This window comes from Anarhichas minor, unplaced genomic scaffold, assembly GCF_050575085.1.
Source record: "Anarhichas minor isolate MPS153535 unplaced genomic scaffold, ASM5057508v1 ptg000007l, whole genome shotgun sequence".
Taxonomy (NCBI): domain Eukaryota; kingdom Metazoa; phylum Chordata; class Actinopteri; order Perciformes; family Anarhichadidae; genus Anarhichas; species Anarhichas minor.
Genome location: NW_027466453.1, coordinates 18,090,507 through 18,107,210, shown reverse-complemented (window position 1 = coordinate 18,107,210; position 16,704 = coordinate 18,090,507). Strand labels below are relative to the sequence as shown.

The 16,704-nt window shown below is 44.0% G+C and overlaps 1 protein-coding gene across 2 annotated transcripts; it reads left to right on the top strand.

The window, feature by feature from the left end:
* Nucleotides 1-4,673: 4,673 nt before the first annotated feature.
* elavl3 (ELAV like neuron-specific RNA binding protein 3) lies at nucleotides 4,674-16,174 on the top strand. Of its 2 annotated transcripts, none has more exons than XM_076081241.1 (6): nucleotides 4,674-4,682; nucleotides 11,237-11,453; nucleotides 11,545-11,648; nucleotides 13,647-13,800; nucleotides 13,930-14,155; nucleotides 15,844-16,174. In XM_076081241.1, the coding sequence occupies exons 1-6, from the start codon at nucleotides 4,674-4,676 to the stop codon at nucleotides 16,169-16,171; spliced, it is 1,038 nt and encodes a 345-aa protein (XP_075937356.1). In that variant the 3' UTR covers nucleotides 16,172-16,174. The 2 variants fall into 2 exon arrangements, with proteins under 2 accessions (XP_075937356.1, XP_075937364.1); XM_076081249.1 differs by lacking the exon at nucleotides 4,674-4,682 and adding an exon at nucleotides 15,026-15,064 and having other exon boundaries at nucleotides 11,231-11,453.
* Nucleotides 16,175-16,704: the final 530 nt, after the last annotated feature.

The following is a 16,704-nucleotide window of genomic DNA, read 5'->3' as shown; positions in this document are numbered from 1 at the left end:
TGCTGTGTTCAGAGGATGGGTGTGGCCCGTTGATTCTTCTTGCCTTCTGAGCTGTCGCGGCTTTGTGACGTCCACAATCCCATTTGCTCTATCAAATTATGCTATCGGGCTGGCCACCGTTCAGTGCCGAGGACAAAATGACAACCCCCGACAATACCTATCAAAGTCGACAGACCTCTACACTGATCTCCGACAAAACACGGTACTGTAGCCCAGTGATCCGGTAAGCTGGAAGAACAGCACAAAATGGCCTGGCTGTCTACCGGAGGGAGGAACGAAAAACTAGAACCCATATCCCCAAGAGCCATCATGCATCTCTCTCAGCAGCAGGTAGAGCTGCAATCTCAGTCATTCATATTTAATTCCACAAGAGTTTCCGGCTAGACTAATGTGCTATTGATTTCAAGTCTCCTGTTCCAGAAACAGGGGAGGCCATGATGGGGAGAGAGCTGGACTACAGGGAGTGAGAGCAAGAGATTGAAAGAGGAGAGGAGGATGAAGATGGAGGGAGGGGGAATAGAGTGCAATGGCTAAACCAATGAGTTTCTCGAAGAAACATTCTCATATTCCATTTAGACAGCCAGCGTTATCTATCTCATAATCTACTCTTTCTCCGTCGAGTAAATACAAAACAAATGCTACATAAAGGCACAAGGTCCACACTTCAGGTTGAAGAAGGAACTGTGTTTTATATTATTTATTATCGGGACATTTAAACAGCTCATGAAGATGAACACAGCTCAGCCTAACGAGGCCGGCGTACTTGTATCTCTTCTATCCGTTGTCTGTCACTTGTGTGTTTTGTTCAGCAGGAAAAGGAGTGATAAAAAAACAAAGAGAACGTCTAAGAGCTTTGTGTATTTAAGGTCGCTCCCTAGATACCAACTCAGACAGGACAAAATTAAAGATTAATAACCATGGTTTTCAGTTAAACGTGGTGTCTGTGAAGGTTAGTCCTGCTTCACCCAACCTCAAAGCCACGTGAACATTCACACACACACACACACACACACACACACACACACACACACACACACACACACACACACACATGATGTTATGATTAAGACGTATTAATATATACCGGCGCCTCAATTTTTTCTTAAGACAAATAATAAGAATGTGGCACATAAACATTGCCTGAAGAGGTCAAACATATCACACACTGCTCTGAATTCATGCAAACAAAAGACTGATAACGTTTCACCGAGAATTAAACAGGCACATGGAAAGCAGAATATAATCCATAAATAAAAAGATGACAAGAGCGTCTACTTCAGAGACTTCCTCCCACCAGCCTGTCTACTCTAATAATAGCCCAGAGACAACACATCCAGACACACAGAGGAAGAGGAAGATATAAGAGAAGAGAGAGACGGAGAGAAAGTGCAAGAGTGAACCCATGAGGGAGACCACGAGAAAATCGCCAAATAATACATAAAGGGTTGAATTAGGCCAGTTGCCATTATCAACAAATGTCCTTTTAAAAAGAGGCTAATTTAATTTTGGATCCTTTCCTGAAAGCAATAACTGCTCCACTGCTGCTGCCACAAAACCCTGAATTGCCAAGAGCCAAGCCTAGTGGAGAGACCACTGAATTAACCAGAACCTGAGGCTGAATCATCCTCCCCATCCCCCAGACACACTGTCATAGTGTCACTCTCTCTCCCCCCTCTCTGCCTCACACACACAAGGCCACTACCTTACCGCAGGGCAATGGCAACAGGCATTCATTTTGACGTAATACTACACAAGAATAAAAGAGATGAGAAACTGAAGAGGCTAGGCTAGGGAATTCAGACCTAAAGGGCTTTTAGTGATTTACAAAGTTCAGTATTTACTATCTAGAGTTCAAACACATAATGAATTTATAATTCACATGCTGTACTACTGGCATATTCTTGCAGTTCTGGTAACGCTGAGGAGATAAAACACTATTTAAAATGCTCCATACGCAAGTCTCTGCTCCTTTTACTGTATTTGCTGCGTTGTATGTTTCGTCTGTGGGCTGATGAACTTCAAAATCTCTAAACTGATTCTGTAAATGCTTCGAGTTAATCCCTTTTGGCACCAAGGAGCATTCCATGATATGCTAAGAGAATAGGACCGCTGCAACAAGACGCCTAATGACCACTAGGGGAGGAACCCTTAACAATAAGAAAATAATCAGTAGAATGACAAAAAGGCTTTTAAGCAAAACCAATTCTTGATTCTTTGATTCAGTAATGTACAATAGGTGCTTTAAATGCCCTCTTACCCACGGGGAGGATTCAGCTGCCGTGCAACGAACCAGGGCTCTAATGAGGGGCCACAATTAAGCCTATTTATTCACATTAAGTGTGAACCGTAAGTGGGGCTGCAGTCAGTCGATGGACCTGGGTGCTTTTGTGTTACAAGAGCCGCTTTTATTCAGCAAACAAAGACGGAAAAAACACAAGCACCTAATGACCAAATCTCTTCTCAGAGACGGCAGAAACACACACTCACACATAGACACGCACATACTCGTCCTCCCTCTCTGACAAACTGACTCAAAGGCTCCAACGCAACCAGGCTGAGTTGAGTCACTGCTTGACAGAACGGTGGGGGCGGGGTTAAGACAGACTGACAGTGGGGCTCCATCTCTATCCTCTTATTAACGCTTAACGAGTGCTTTCCTCATGCAATATTCATCTCCGCTAATATCATCCAAGCTCTGAGCCGAGCCTGCTACTTATGTAAGGCAATTATGTAAAATATCAGACAGGGCCCATGTTCAGAATCTGACTGGAAGAGAGCTGCAGGACAATGACAGAGAAAGAGGGGGTATGCAAGAGTGACTGAAGGTGGGAGAAACAATAAGAGGCATACAGTACGAGGAGATGAGTTACTCGCATGCCCTGTGCTATGTCTTCATCTGAGCACAGACAACATCCATATCCTTCAAAGGCAAGTGGTCAGTGGCATTAATGCAAACACTTCCCTCCCTCGTACCATCACTCCCTAAAGCCAGAGATGTCTGAGGACTCTTCAAGGTCAGTTAGGGAGAGCAAAGCAGAGGAAGTGATTGTTGTTGCAGGAGGACTCACATCAGAACCACTTGTCCACGCATGGACAGATACAAAAATAAAAAACAGGAGACATTAGTTCGATGAAACCTCCCATCACCATCTCACATCCTCACATGACCAGAAACCCAAGACTCATACACAAATAAACAAACATACACTGATTTGCGCACACTTGCACGCACACCCACCCCCCTCAGGTCAAGACCCTATGGGGGTCTGCACAGAAATAGGTCATTTGTCACACATGATGTCCCGGGGCAGGGGATGCATTATAGATGAGCCCAAACAGCATGTCTCAGTGAGCACTCACCACACAGGAGGGAGCAGCAGGAGGTGGGCAGAGAGGGATGAGAACTCCTCAGGAAGGGGATTCATAGATGTCATAAAGTAAGACAAAATCACTGCTGGCCACATTTCTGTTCATGAAGCAAAGAGAAGAGACCATTCAACCCTCCCTGGTCCCAGCTACAACCGTACCTTTCTCAACTTTTCACTGAATAGACGGGAATTAATTCAGGGGGCATCTAATTTGTTATTCTCATGTCTGCACCTGACCCTATCTAGCTAGCCATCTGCCGAGAGGTCCAAAAATCATCCACTCATTAGTCGTATTATGGATTTAATGCTTTGTTTGTAGACACAATTCAAACCCAATTATTGCACATTTTGTCTTTTTGCCCCATCGCTTCAATTCTGTGAATATCAGCGGAGAATGTGGACTCAGGAAGTCTGCCGACAACTCAAAATGGCTTTTATTTGCAAAGACAAAGGCCTAAGGAGTGAAGTTGTTTGCTATGGCTTCAAACAGACCTAAATGGAGAATAAGAGAGAAAGGAAGGGGCTGTGCTGAGGGAGAAGTGAGTGCAAAGTGTGGGGAATGAGAGAGAAGAGTCGGCTGTCTTCTGCTGCACCCATCTGTTCTAAAAGTGCAGGTGGAAACCTATTCACTCCACTCTGCGTGTGTGAAGAGGGGGGCAGGAAGAAAGGAAGGGCAGCGAGAAAAAGGGAGTGGAGAGATGGAAGGGCAGGGATGGAGAAGGGAGGGGAGGGGAGGAAGGGGGGGGGGGGGGGGGGGGGGGGACTCTTGGTGATCTCTCCTGAAGGGGATAATGGGAGAGGAGCGCATTGCAATGGCTGCCATGTAGTACCCTCCCTGCACAATTAGCCAATCAGCAGCGCGCTCTGCCAGCCAGGAGGACGCATAAAAGAAGAACATTGCAGCAGAGGCACAGAAGGAGACTGCGAGAGGAGCAGGGAATTACACATAAAAACAGCAGAACCAGAACACCCTCCCCTGGACACACCCTGCTGAGGATCACTGCTTCTCTTTTTTTCTGAACCATCGCCCACGCCACTCGGAGAGAACGCTCTCCCTCATCATCATCCAGTAGAAAACCCCTTTCTCCTCATTTTCATCCTATAGAGGACACCTACAATCTCAGAGGGCTGAGATTCCCTGGCGAAGATTGTATTTTTTTCCTTTTTTTCTTTTTTTTTTCTTTTCATTTGGACTCCTGACAGAACACAAGGGCCATATAATTTAAAGGCTGAAGAGCATATAGCGCCTCCAGCTTCAAGACCAGCGGAAAGAAGGACCTAGATTTCTTTCATTGTACGTCAAGAATGGTTACTGTACGTATGACTCCATTTCTCTTGTATTTGTGAAGGGGATGCTGTAGCAGCATGCTTACATTGCATCCCTTTATGTTAGATCTCGTATACACTACTATGCATGTGCACATAGGATGCAGCCATACACAGATTTATTTCTCACTGATATACTTGGTGGAGGTAAACGTCATTTTAAAAGGAGCTGCATGGCTTTGCCCACATGCCAGAGCACAGAGGATGTTTGGGATTAGTGTCCTATGTTTTTGTCCGACGTGCAATGCCGTATTATTATGATAAGATTAACGATCGATAGCGGCAATTAGCAATCTCATACTGAGTGATGCGCCATGCCGGCTGCGCTCCAGCCTGCAGTCATCATGCGCGCTGGATAAAGTGTTTATCCTGCCATTTTAGATAGCACAGCCTTTACGTTTTTATGCCACAGCCACTTCGACTGCCTACATGTCGAAGCTTTGATTATTTTTACTAAATGATGCAGAAATCAAGATTTAGGAATTCCGCAGCATTACGGTAACGGAGATGGAGAGAGGCGACGAGGCGCTGGTTCAGTGGGGGGAGGACTGGCTTTCTTTGCCTGGTGCAGCACAAGGATGCTGGAGACGGGTTTCTGAGACAAAACATGATGCCTCGGAGGCTGAGGGCCCATCCAGCAAGGCAAAGGGAAAAAAAGGGTCGAGTCACTCCGGGAGGGGGAGGAGGGAGATTACGCATCCATTGGTTTGCATTGAATCACACAAAGTCCAAATTCCTCAGGGTTCTCGTTGCGATGCAACCGAGTGAATGGGACTGGAAATATCAGAGGCCGCGATAGTATGAGGACGCGCACGGACATCTCCATTTTAAGCGCATTTCCTCCAAGTATCACATCGCATACGTACAAGATGGCCATGCTTGCGTTGCGCGTGTCGGATAAAAGGGGATGAGAGCGGTGATAAATTAGCTTTGCTCTGAGCCGACGGCCGGATTGGGCGTGTCTCTGCTGGACTTAAAACGAGGGCCTTGAAGCCTCAAAAGGCCTACAACGCTTTACCTCTTGACACGGTTGCCAGCAGATAGAGCAATTAACACACATTTACATATAATTATAGAAGCCAGGAAATAAATATGAATCCAAAGATCAGCGTGGATGCTGATCTTTGGAATCACATGCAGGTGTTAAAGCCCACATTTATTAAAGTGACATAAAAACAATCCTAAACTATATATTTATCAGTTTAGTTTTGTGGAATTATGAAATGATTCATTTGAATTGGAATTATATCTACACGTGGTAAAATGTCAGGCTGTGACGAATAGCAACACAAGATACATAATTGATCACATAGAAGGAAGAGGGTGTGGGAGAAGGAGTTAGGCCCATGAACAACTTCAACATCTCATTTCATTGTGTTTGAAATTATCTGAATATTGCTTCGGAAAAATAAATACGCAAAATGGAGGTGGACAGCATTGTTTCCTCGCTTGCAAGGCTCGGACTGTCCACTTGACACATCTCCAATCCCAGTTTTATTTTCTCTTTGTTGTACATCACCTATTGTCCCTCGCAGGACGAGAGAATCCCACCGACAGAGGACAGCTCCCCTCCACATGGTCCGCAGTCCTCCATGCCTGTACCGCAGTGCCAAGCAAATAAAAAGCGTTGAGTCAGATAACCTATCCGAGGCACTTACACAATTCAAGGACAAGGGCAGCCGAGGCCATCACTGTAAAGCAGTCTAAACTGTTGTTTGATGCTGAGCTAAAAATACAAAGTTAAATGTAAATCGTTTAGGTTGGAGAACATTTTTATTCTCAGTCCAAAAAAACACACCAAAAGGCTCCATGTAGTGTTGCAGCTGGTTCATGGCCTGTGTAAATTATATGAGACGTTAAATGTAATTATGTTATTATGTAAGCGGTGGTTTGCCTCCTGTTGCCAACGACTTCATTTAATTATAAGCAACAAATATAAAACCTTTAGTGAAGAAAGAGGTGAATGTACCCTCCATCTCTGACCGACTCTCTCGGGCTCATGTGTCATGAAATATAAATAGTATGGACAGCTTTAATAATGTTAATATTGATTTACAATTTCATGAGCGTTGTGGAAAAACATGTTTTTGCTCTGACAATTTATGGCCATTCTCATTGTTCTCGCCGAGTTAAGGCCAGTTTCCCCAGCTTTTTAAATACAACCATTACAATACAAGACTGTTAATGCTTTGAGGAAAAACGGTCCAAATCAGCAAATAAATATTTCGGATTGGTGATGTTTTATTTGACCTATCATGGCGTTTTTGACTTGTGGCTGGCAACTGTAACAGTCATTGTTCCCGGAGAGTCCTGCAGCCCCTGGCCACGACACAAAGCGCCACTGTTTACATTAATATTCATAGTGCTGCCATAGCCTCTGCGAGAGAAGAGGAGGAACGGGTGGCTCTTTTGTTTGCTCGTTTCAATACGTTTATTCAGCAAAAAGGCGCTCTGGTTCATGAATGCCTGCAGAGCTCAGTCTTGCCTTTCTTTTTTTAAAGGGGCTTAAATTAGAGAACCGGAGAAATCAAGGGATTTTTCCATATTTAAATAGCCACATATTTGATTATATTTTTCTTAATTACTCGAATTAAAACGTTTTCAAAGTGAACACAATATAGAAAAAACGACTCGATGGTCTTTGCTGGATTCAGGGGCCTCTGTGGCCTCAAACGAGACCGTCCGAAAGCCACTCCCTTTTTCAGCACGCTGGATAGCGCCCCGCATGCTACAAGGACTTGCAGGACACATTTGTCTCCCTGAGCCTTTGACGTTGTCTGCTCCCATCTTATCAAAGCAGCGCGTACTCAGTGAGCTGAAATCTTTTAGAAATCGTTTATTTTTAGTCTGCGGAGCGGAGAATAGGACGGAGCCTCAGTGCATGGCTGACGGGGACTGTGACTCCTGTCGTCCTGTTGTTTTACAGCTGCCACCATGATCCCTTAAGCTGCAGAGAGTGTGGCTAATGCCCTTTGTTTGGGATAATCCTGTAATCTGTGTTATTTAGAGGGCTCATTTACACTTCAGCCTATAGCTTTCAGTTTTAATTCATGCATTCCAGAAAAAAAACTTTATATTATGCATTAAGACAAGGTTAAATGTGCAAATGAGAAATCATTCTCATCATTGTTAGATTGAAAGATCCAGGTGGTGAAGTCTTTATTCATCATTTTGATTGTTGATTGTGTGAACACAAAGATAACTAAAGTACACAAAATACACACACACACACACACACACACACACACACACACACACACACACACACACACACACACACACACACAGCAAGTTAATTTAAATCTACACTAAGACAGAAAATGTCAAATCATTTTTGCTGGAACTATATCAAAATACTGAAGGTGACCGTGTCATTTTCTCTCTTGTTCCATCTCACACTGATTGTGATTGTCAGTGAACTGTAACATGTAATGTGGCATATCTCATTTTATGACTTAAACTGGGAGACGAGTATTCTTCTGTACATCATAGCCTCCAGTGCTGAGCTGCATTTGGAGCAGAAATGAATTGGGGAAAGCGGTTTATAAGCATCCGAAGACAAGAGAACCCTGACTGCATTTACATTTAGTCATGCAATGCTTCTGCGTTTTGTAATTTAATGGTGTACAGTGTAGGTGGTGGTACGTGTGCTTGGCAGTGGAGGGAGGGCTCTTGTTTGCGTGCAAGTCTGGGTTCATGTGTTTGGCAGAGGAGGCAGGGCTCTTGTTTGCGTGCAAGTCTGGGACCATGTGTGGGCGATGCTGATGCAGTACATTAAATATTAAGGGAGATCTCACAGAGCCCCAAAATAGAAAAAAAGAGTGAAGGACACATAGTGCTACCTTAACAACTGGAATCTTTTAGGAATTATAAAAGAGGGTTTTCAAAAAGATAATTTTTATGACGGGTTTTCATTCTTATTAGATAGAAGAGAGAAAAGAGGAAATTATATTTGCAACGAGTACGTCATGCGGTACTCCTCGGGAGTACGTTTTTATTGTCTCCAGTAGTCGAAAATGTCTGGAGCCAGGAGTAGATCCATACTGGGCATGTTAGGATTATTCATGCTCTTGTAGGCTACAGCATCACAATGATTTATTGTCTCGTTGTCATAGTAATGGGGTTACTGCAAACCAAACTCCAAAACACACTATTTGATTTTTGTTGTGGGAATATGAAATATGACGGCTTAAGGAAACAATCCTTTCTGTTTTTGTATCTTTTCTATTTGCATGCTGTTCCGTATGAAAATCTCGATGTTATAGTTGCTGCTTGTGTCAGCCATTCTCGTGTGCCCAGCCCTTACTCAGTGGGTCTGTGAATTATATAACTTCACACTGCTCACTGATGTGTGTTCTGCCATGTTGAGGGTTATTTCAGTTGGCGAGTCAAATTTGCCCAAATATGTTTTTTTTTCCCCTTCAAAATGCTTTTTGTCATATTTGGGACACATTCAGTTGCTCATATTTCTAGTTCGTCAGATGCATCGCAACACATAACAGTGTACAATAAATACAACACAACAGCTTGATTCCACCTTTTTTTGTCAACACGTGTTAATCGTATCGTAATTCCCAATGGCAGGAAAAACATGCATTTTAGCCAGTGCATAAAGATCTTGTGACAGATTGCTGTCGATGTTGCACCGCCTTTGTGCGTGGATGTGCGTCTGAAGCATTTTATTTTTAGGCTGTCTTATCTCTGTCACTGTGCTCCTTCTCCCCTTGTCTTTATCAATTTGACTTGCTGATATTCCCTGCTCCTGCAAAGCCATATAACATTAATACATGGAGGAGAAACGTCTGACCTGTATCTCTGCTCCTAATAAGCACAGACACAAATGCACACTGAAAGTCAGAAAGCCATTCAGCCATTAAAACAATGCAGTCTTTGAGGGGCTGTTACCTGGGCAACCTGAGACGAGGTGAGGCTCAAAGCAAGATGGCAGGTTACAGAGACGAGGAGAAAAGGCAGGTTAGACAGAGCCTCTCGCAGATGCTGGGAGAGGAGAGAGAAATGAATTATTCCAGTAGTGTGATGATAACACAGAAACACAGCCCATACAAACACAACATGTTGGTGGATTTACAAGAGATTGGAAAGCTGAAGGAATAAAAATAAAGCTTGTTATTTGTTTATGGTTTTATAGGACATAATCCAAAAAACACGGGGGCTAACTGCCAGGTAAATACTTGTGTTATAAATAATGTTTGTGTTTTAATGACACCTACAGTATTTCTCCATCAAGTCAGGAAATTCACTGAATATCATTTTGAAATGATTCTTTTTCATTTGGTCCACATTGTTGCTTTGGACTTAATGACAAACATAACACCAACAGTTAGAGATTTGAAACAGCTCCAACCCACAATTTCACATAACAATCTACATCATGGCACAACAAGCACACTGTATATGGATTTAAACTGTTCATCCAAACACCCTACCATTGTTTGTGAGAATAAAGACATTCAAATGCATCAAAATTCAATAATAATGTCAAAGAGGCTCTCTTTAGTTGCTTGAGTCAACAAGGGTAGGCTAACTTGAAACATTCATACGTATTTACTATGGAATGTGCAATGAATCAAATATTTCATTTAATGATGTTTGAACATGAAAATAACAGATGCAAATAAAAAAGCCTGCCTTATAGTCAATATATGCACAATGAAATAGGATGTAAAATGTATATTTTTAGTACCCCGAGGATATCTAATTCAAACAGCTGAACAAATCAGATTTTGCAGTGATTTTCCATGTCGACTTACACTGGAAACTATGATCCAGAGACCTAAGTGGTGAGTGTGAGGAAAGGGAAAGGGAAAGGGAAAGGGAAAGGGAAAGTGGAGCATGAAGTTTTGTTTCTATCCTTGAGGAGCCCCTGTGGATCAAATTAAGCAACACGGTGTACTCCAGAGCAACACAAACATCTCACTGTGCACCAACGCACAGCCGTACTCCACTTACAAAAACAAAAGTCAGTTGACCACAAAGAAACCGGAACAAAGGAGTAGTTCTGACTTGTTTTTCTACCAAACCATGAAATTCCTTTATTACTTGGAGCTCAAAAATCCATTTCACAACGTCACTCTCCCTCTTGTCCGTCATCTCGACCCCTGCCGTCCCAAACTCCCCCAGCCCCTCGCCAGCCACACCCACCACCATCACTAGTATCCATCCCTGTGTAATGATGTAATGAGGTCTGACCCTGGAAGAGAGCAGGGGGAGGGGAGGAGTAAGGAAAAAGGGACTGTGACATCTGCAGGACCAGAGGCAGGGAGCGAGAGAGGAGGAAGGATGGGGTGTAAAATGGGGGAGGGGAGGCAATAAATCAGAGCTCGTATTCATTTTAGCAATGCTGATTCCTGACCTTTCCCTCTGACAGTGACAGAGTGGACAGCCCGCGTGTGTCGTTTGTATTGGTGGATGTATTATATGTTAAATATGAACACATGCACATTTATACGACCGTATATCTGCTGTGTCCTATTGAGCCTCTTTGTGAACTATAAATCTAACTCCACCCTCTTCCTCAGCAGATAATCAGCACCATGGAAACCCAGGTGTCCAACGGTCCAAGCGGAACCAGTCTGCCTAATGGTCCAGTCATTAGCACCAACGGCTCCACAGACGACAGCAAAACCAACCTGATCGTCAACTATCTGCCTCAGAACATGACCCAGGAAGAGTTCAAAAGTTTGTTTGGTAGCATCGGAGAGATTGAATCCTGCAAGCTCGTCAGAGACAAGATAACAGGTACAACACGTTGTCCACCGTGGAGAAAGAAACCTCATCTACGACTGGCTTTGAGAATCACTAACACCACTGTCTCGTTCTTTGTCTCCAGGTCAGAGTCTGGGGTATGGCTTTGTAAACTATGTGGATCCAAATGATGCAGATAAGGCCATCAACACACTCAATGGTCTCAAACTGCAGACTAAAACAATCAAGGTCAGCAGACCTCTACTCTACAATGTATTTACTCGTCATGTTTTTGATTCCTGAAGATGTGCTAGACAAAAAGGAAGTGGAGATTTTGTCAATTGGGGGGGGGGGGGGGGGGCGCGACAGACGTGACAGAGGGAGGGGAAGAAAATGGCGAGGAGGAGGAGGCAGAAGGAAGCGGTGGCCAGAACAAAGGAAGAGAGAGAAAGGGTGAAAAGAGCAGGAGAGAGTGGAGGTCAGAAAGCAAGGGGCGGACAGCATGCAGAGGTTATTGTGATGGAAATGTAATTAGGAAGTCTGACTGCGGTGCACTAGGGTCAGTCCTGGTTACCCCATCTGCCTCCAATCTGGGCTAATTAGAGGGCTTCTTTGTCCCAAAATCAGATGAGGGAAAGAGGGGGCATATTATTAGACACTACTTCCTTCCATCCCCCCCGACCTGATCAAAGTAGATCAAAGATTGAGACAAACTGCAGGATTGAGAAATCAAATCTCTGAGAGAGCAGAGCAGGTGATCCTCCAACAGCTGCCGACGAACACAGACGTCCATTGTGACGAATGACGGATCAAACAAAAAGCTATCGGCAGGAAAAGAACTGGATTCAGTCCCTTTTTTAATATTTGTGTATAATGTCATTCAATACTTCTTACTCTGGAACAACCAGGTAGTATGTGTCGACTGTCATGACAATTATTATATGATTTTGTTGATCTTGTGTTATGACATTCAATAATCATCTGATGTATCTATACCTTGATCGCTCTGTCTGTAATGAACTTCTCAGATGTAAAAAATAATCATTCAGCTCCATAGCCTAGTTTTATCTTTCTGATTTCGTAGGAGGCTTCAACAGAGACGGGTGAGGCTTTGAGGGGGGGGGGGGGGGGGGGGCAGCAGTAGGGTAGGGGGTAGCTCAGAGAGCAGAATGCCAATGACAGGATTAGAGGCCATATGGGCTTCAGGCACCATCTGTACTGTGGGAGCGAGAGGGAGAGGGTTAATTATAGGGCAGCCTTTGCTCCCCGAACACAGCAGCTCCCCCCTGACTCATCCAGAACACCCTAATCACTGCACAACACAACCCTCCTGCTCACACAGTCCGTCTGTGTACACAATAGACACTGGTGCTCAGTGCTGATGGATGAAATCAGAACACCTGTATTCAACTGAAACATACAAGCCCTTTTAATTTGCATCAGTGCTTTCGTTGTGCTCGTGCAATGAGCAAAGTCAATTCGAAAGAGGCAAATACTTCCAAAAATTTGCAAATGATATTTATCACACCAATACATATGTGTGAACAGAGTGTTTAAAAGTTGCCAAGCATCTTGCAAGTCTTGTGATGCACTTACATTGTTTGCTGTTTGCCAGTGGAGCTGTTCTCCCCCAGAGGATAGAGACAAAGGAAGGAGGCAGGACAAGAAGGGCAGCTCAGCCTATCTCAGACAACACTCACTCTGTCTCTCCATCACATGCAAACACAGCACTGACAACAATGCACCCAACTGGATTATCTATCACACGTGTGTTCACATGCTCCCATAAACAAACCAAAACCAGAATGAGTGTATGGTCCTTTTTTCCCTTTACAATCAATTAGATAAGATGCATGTAAAATGCTAACAGGAAACCATAAGGGATATAAACACAGATGCACCAAAAAACGTCTAATTAAGTCACCAGTGGATTCAGAAAAACACACCAACTAAGGCTGATGTGTGATTCAGTGCACAACAAAGCTGACATTCAGGCTTGTTAGCTGATGATGGTTTCAGTTTGGGTAACGATTACAGTCTTCATAGTGTGTGTGTGACGGTCTCATTGAGCTTAAAGGCACTGATTAAGTCCACAGATAGCTAAGAGTTGGGTCTGTTAAGAGGAATCAGCAGGAGTCACAGTGAGGACTTTGTGTTGGGAACTCACTACAGTTACATCAGGTCTTTCTGACACGTTCCTGTTTGTTTTACTCTGATTTAATCCCTGATTGTATTTGGGTGTTATAGGTATCATATGCCCGGCCAAGCTCGGCTTCTATTCGTGATGCCAACCTTTACGTGAGTGGACTCCCTAAAACCATGAGCCAGAAGGACATGGAGCAGCTGTTCTCCCAATACGGTCGCATCATCACATCCCGCATCTTAGTGGACCAAGTCACAGGTATAGCCTTATTTCACTTCTCAAGCTGTCACTCCAGCGCCCTTTCCATCACTGAATGAAAGACTGGTTCGCCACAGCGCTCCTTGATGCCAAGGTAGTAACATTGGTTTGTATTCTCAATCGGAGCAGGCATATCACGAGGAGTGGGCTTCATCCGGTTTGACAAGCGAAACGAAGCCGAGGAGGCCATCAAAGGTCTGAACGGACAGAAGCCTTTGGGCGCCGCCGAGCCCATCACTGTCAAGTTCGCCAACAACCCCAGCCAGAAGACGGGCCAGGCCTTACTGACTCAGCTGTACCAGACTGCTGCCCGCCGCTACACGGGGCCCCTGCACCACCAGACTCAGCGTTTCAGGTACTGAACATTTTGGCAACTTCACACCACCTAAGAGAAGAAAAATCAATCAGATGAAGTGGCACACCCCGAAAACAGCAAATGTGGTCTAATTTTGTGAGGACAACTGTGTAATCGAAAGCATTCAAAATATTAAAAAAAACGTTTTCTGTCAATATTAACACAACTTATTAGTGAACTGTTCCTTTAAGCAATATTATAGCTTTACAGTACAGAAGGAATTGGCAATATTGCATTGTCCCTCCTCACTCTTTCTCTCTGACTTTCTTTTAAACTGCAGCATGATCCCTTCACTTGGAAAGGGACCAGATCCAAATAACAGCTCAAAACCAATGTAAGAGACCAGACTTTTCCAAATACAGCAAAAAACCTAAAGCTAAATAAAGTTGGTTTAAGAAGAATAACACTGAACCTTTAACGTTTGCCTATACCACATAGGCACCATGAAGAGTACAATTGCCGGTAATTTTGAATAAAGGTTCAAAAGGTGTCAAAGTCAAAGGCTTCCTGTTTTAAACATTTGTGTGGAACCTCACAAACAACTGTAGATACCCTCTCAGGTTGGAATGCTCGCTTACTCAGCATGGATACTTATTTAGAACCAGTAGATGTGACATTTAAACTATTAAAGGGGAATCTATTTTGGAAGATTAACCAACTGAACTCACAATGAAGAATAAATACCAGCTGAGACACATACTCACAGAGGTCTATCAGGTTGTGGTTGGAGGGTTTGGGACTGCGCTGCAGTGAAGGATGCCCTCTGGAGGCCAGCTGGTGAAGGAACAACATGTAAACTGAAAGCCCCCCTTCCTTGTAGCTCTCATAACTAACTTCTGCATCCCCTTCATTCTCCCTCTTGCGTTGCAGACTCGACAATTTACTAAACGCCAGCTACGGAGTCAAGAGGTAAATGCCAAAGGTGTATTTTCAAAAGCATCCATGCCAAAATAAAACCTCAAACAAAGTGCCTGGAATACCGCCTGCTGACTTCATCTCCAAATCAGATATAATAGCCATCATTTTTAATACCCACAGCCCATTTAAACCATGTTACAGAAGCAGCCCAGACAACAAAATACTATCTGCAATTGCAATAAGCAAGGATGCAAGCTTCTAACAGCAGGGTATTCTGGCATGGCTTTGTTTAACCTTTTCGTTCTTTTATTTTAATTAATATAAATAATTTACATGTATTTATTTATGAACTAACATTGTCAGTTTCAGTTGCTTTAATGTCCCCTTTTTTTCACCAGCATGGACATACCAGATTCCGTTTGCGTCTCCTCTGTTTGCTCCAGTTTGTGTATGATTTTTATTCCAATTTGCTTTTCATCCCTCTCTAGGTTTCTGTGTTTTGTTCAATGCTGTGATTTCTGTTGAACATTGTGATTCATGTGTTTAATTCTTCCAGAGGCTTTGGTCAGCAGAGAGAATATTCACATTGTGTGGGTGTCTGTGTCTCAGGGCACACAGTGGCATTTTGTATGAGAGCGGGTAGTTTGGAGCCGCTGTGGTGCCCACACATATTTATCTACTTACTGTACAGCAGAGAGGATGGAGATGGTGTCCCCCGACTCCAGTCATTCCTCACAGACACATGCCCATAAAGAGACAGTGTAGAGAACTGGATTCTGTGTGGAACTTCAGAATGACACCCATGGTAGCTCTCCTACTCTCTTCCCCAGGTTCTCCCCCATCACCATTGACAGCATGACCAGTCTGGCCGGGGTCAACCTTACTGGTCCAACTGGAGCCGGCTGGTGCATCTTTGTGTACAACCTGTCCCCCGAGGCGGACGAGAGCGTCCTGTGGCAGCTCTTCGGGCCTTTCGGCGCCGTCACCAACGTCAAGGTCATCCGTGACTTCACCACCAACAAATGTAAGGGCTTTGGCTTTGTCACCATGACCAACTACGACGAAGCTGCCATGGCTATCGCTAGCCTTAACGGCTACCGCCTCGGTGACCGCGTGCTGCAGGTTTCCTTCAAGACCAGCAAGCAGCACAAGGCCTGAGAGAGAGAGAGAGGCAGCTGGCACCAGCTCCTTCCACCTGCAGGGAGCAGAACCTGAGCTCCCTGTGCCATCACTCTACATGGGCCTGGACTGAGTCTCTCTCTGACACATTCTCACACAAATCCATAATATATTATCACAGACATGCAGATACACGCAGACACGCACAGACATGAGCAAACATACCCATTAGCGCAAGCATACACGAGTCAGAGTATCAAACAAACACACTAGTGGAGTTTTTCTTTTTCCTTTACACAACATGCTAGTCCTTCCCTGTATTTGCCTGGATTGAATTAGAAGGGGTACGTAGCTGGTTTGTTGGGTTAGGGGCAAGAGCTATCTATTTAGGAGACAGTCTAACGAATGTGACAGAGAATGTGTACTGACTGCTTTGATTGAATTCAGGCAAATAATGACAACTGATGAACAAACCGATCAAAAAAAAATTTTAATGAACAAATATGTGCAATTTACCCAAACTCTTACCCCATCATCTCTCCTAATATCTTGCTGGAGAGGATGTAGTCACT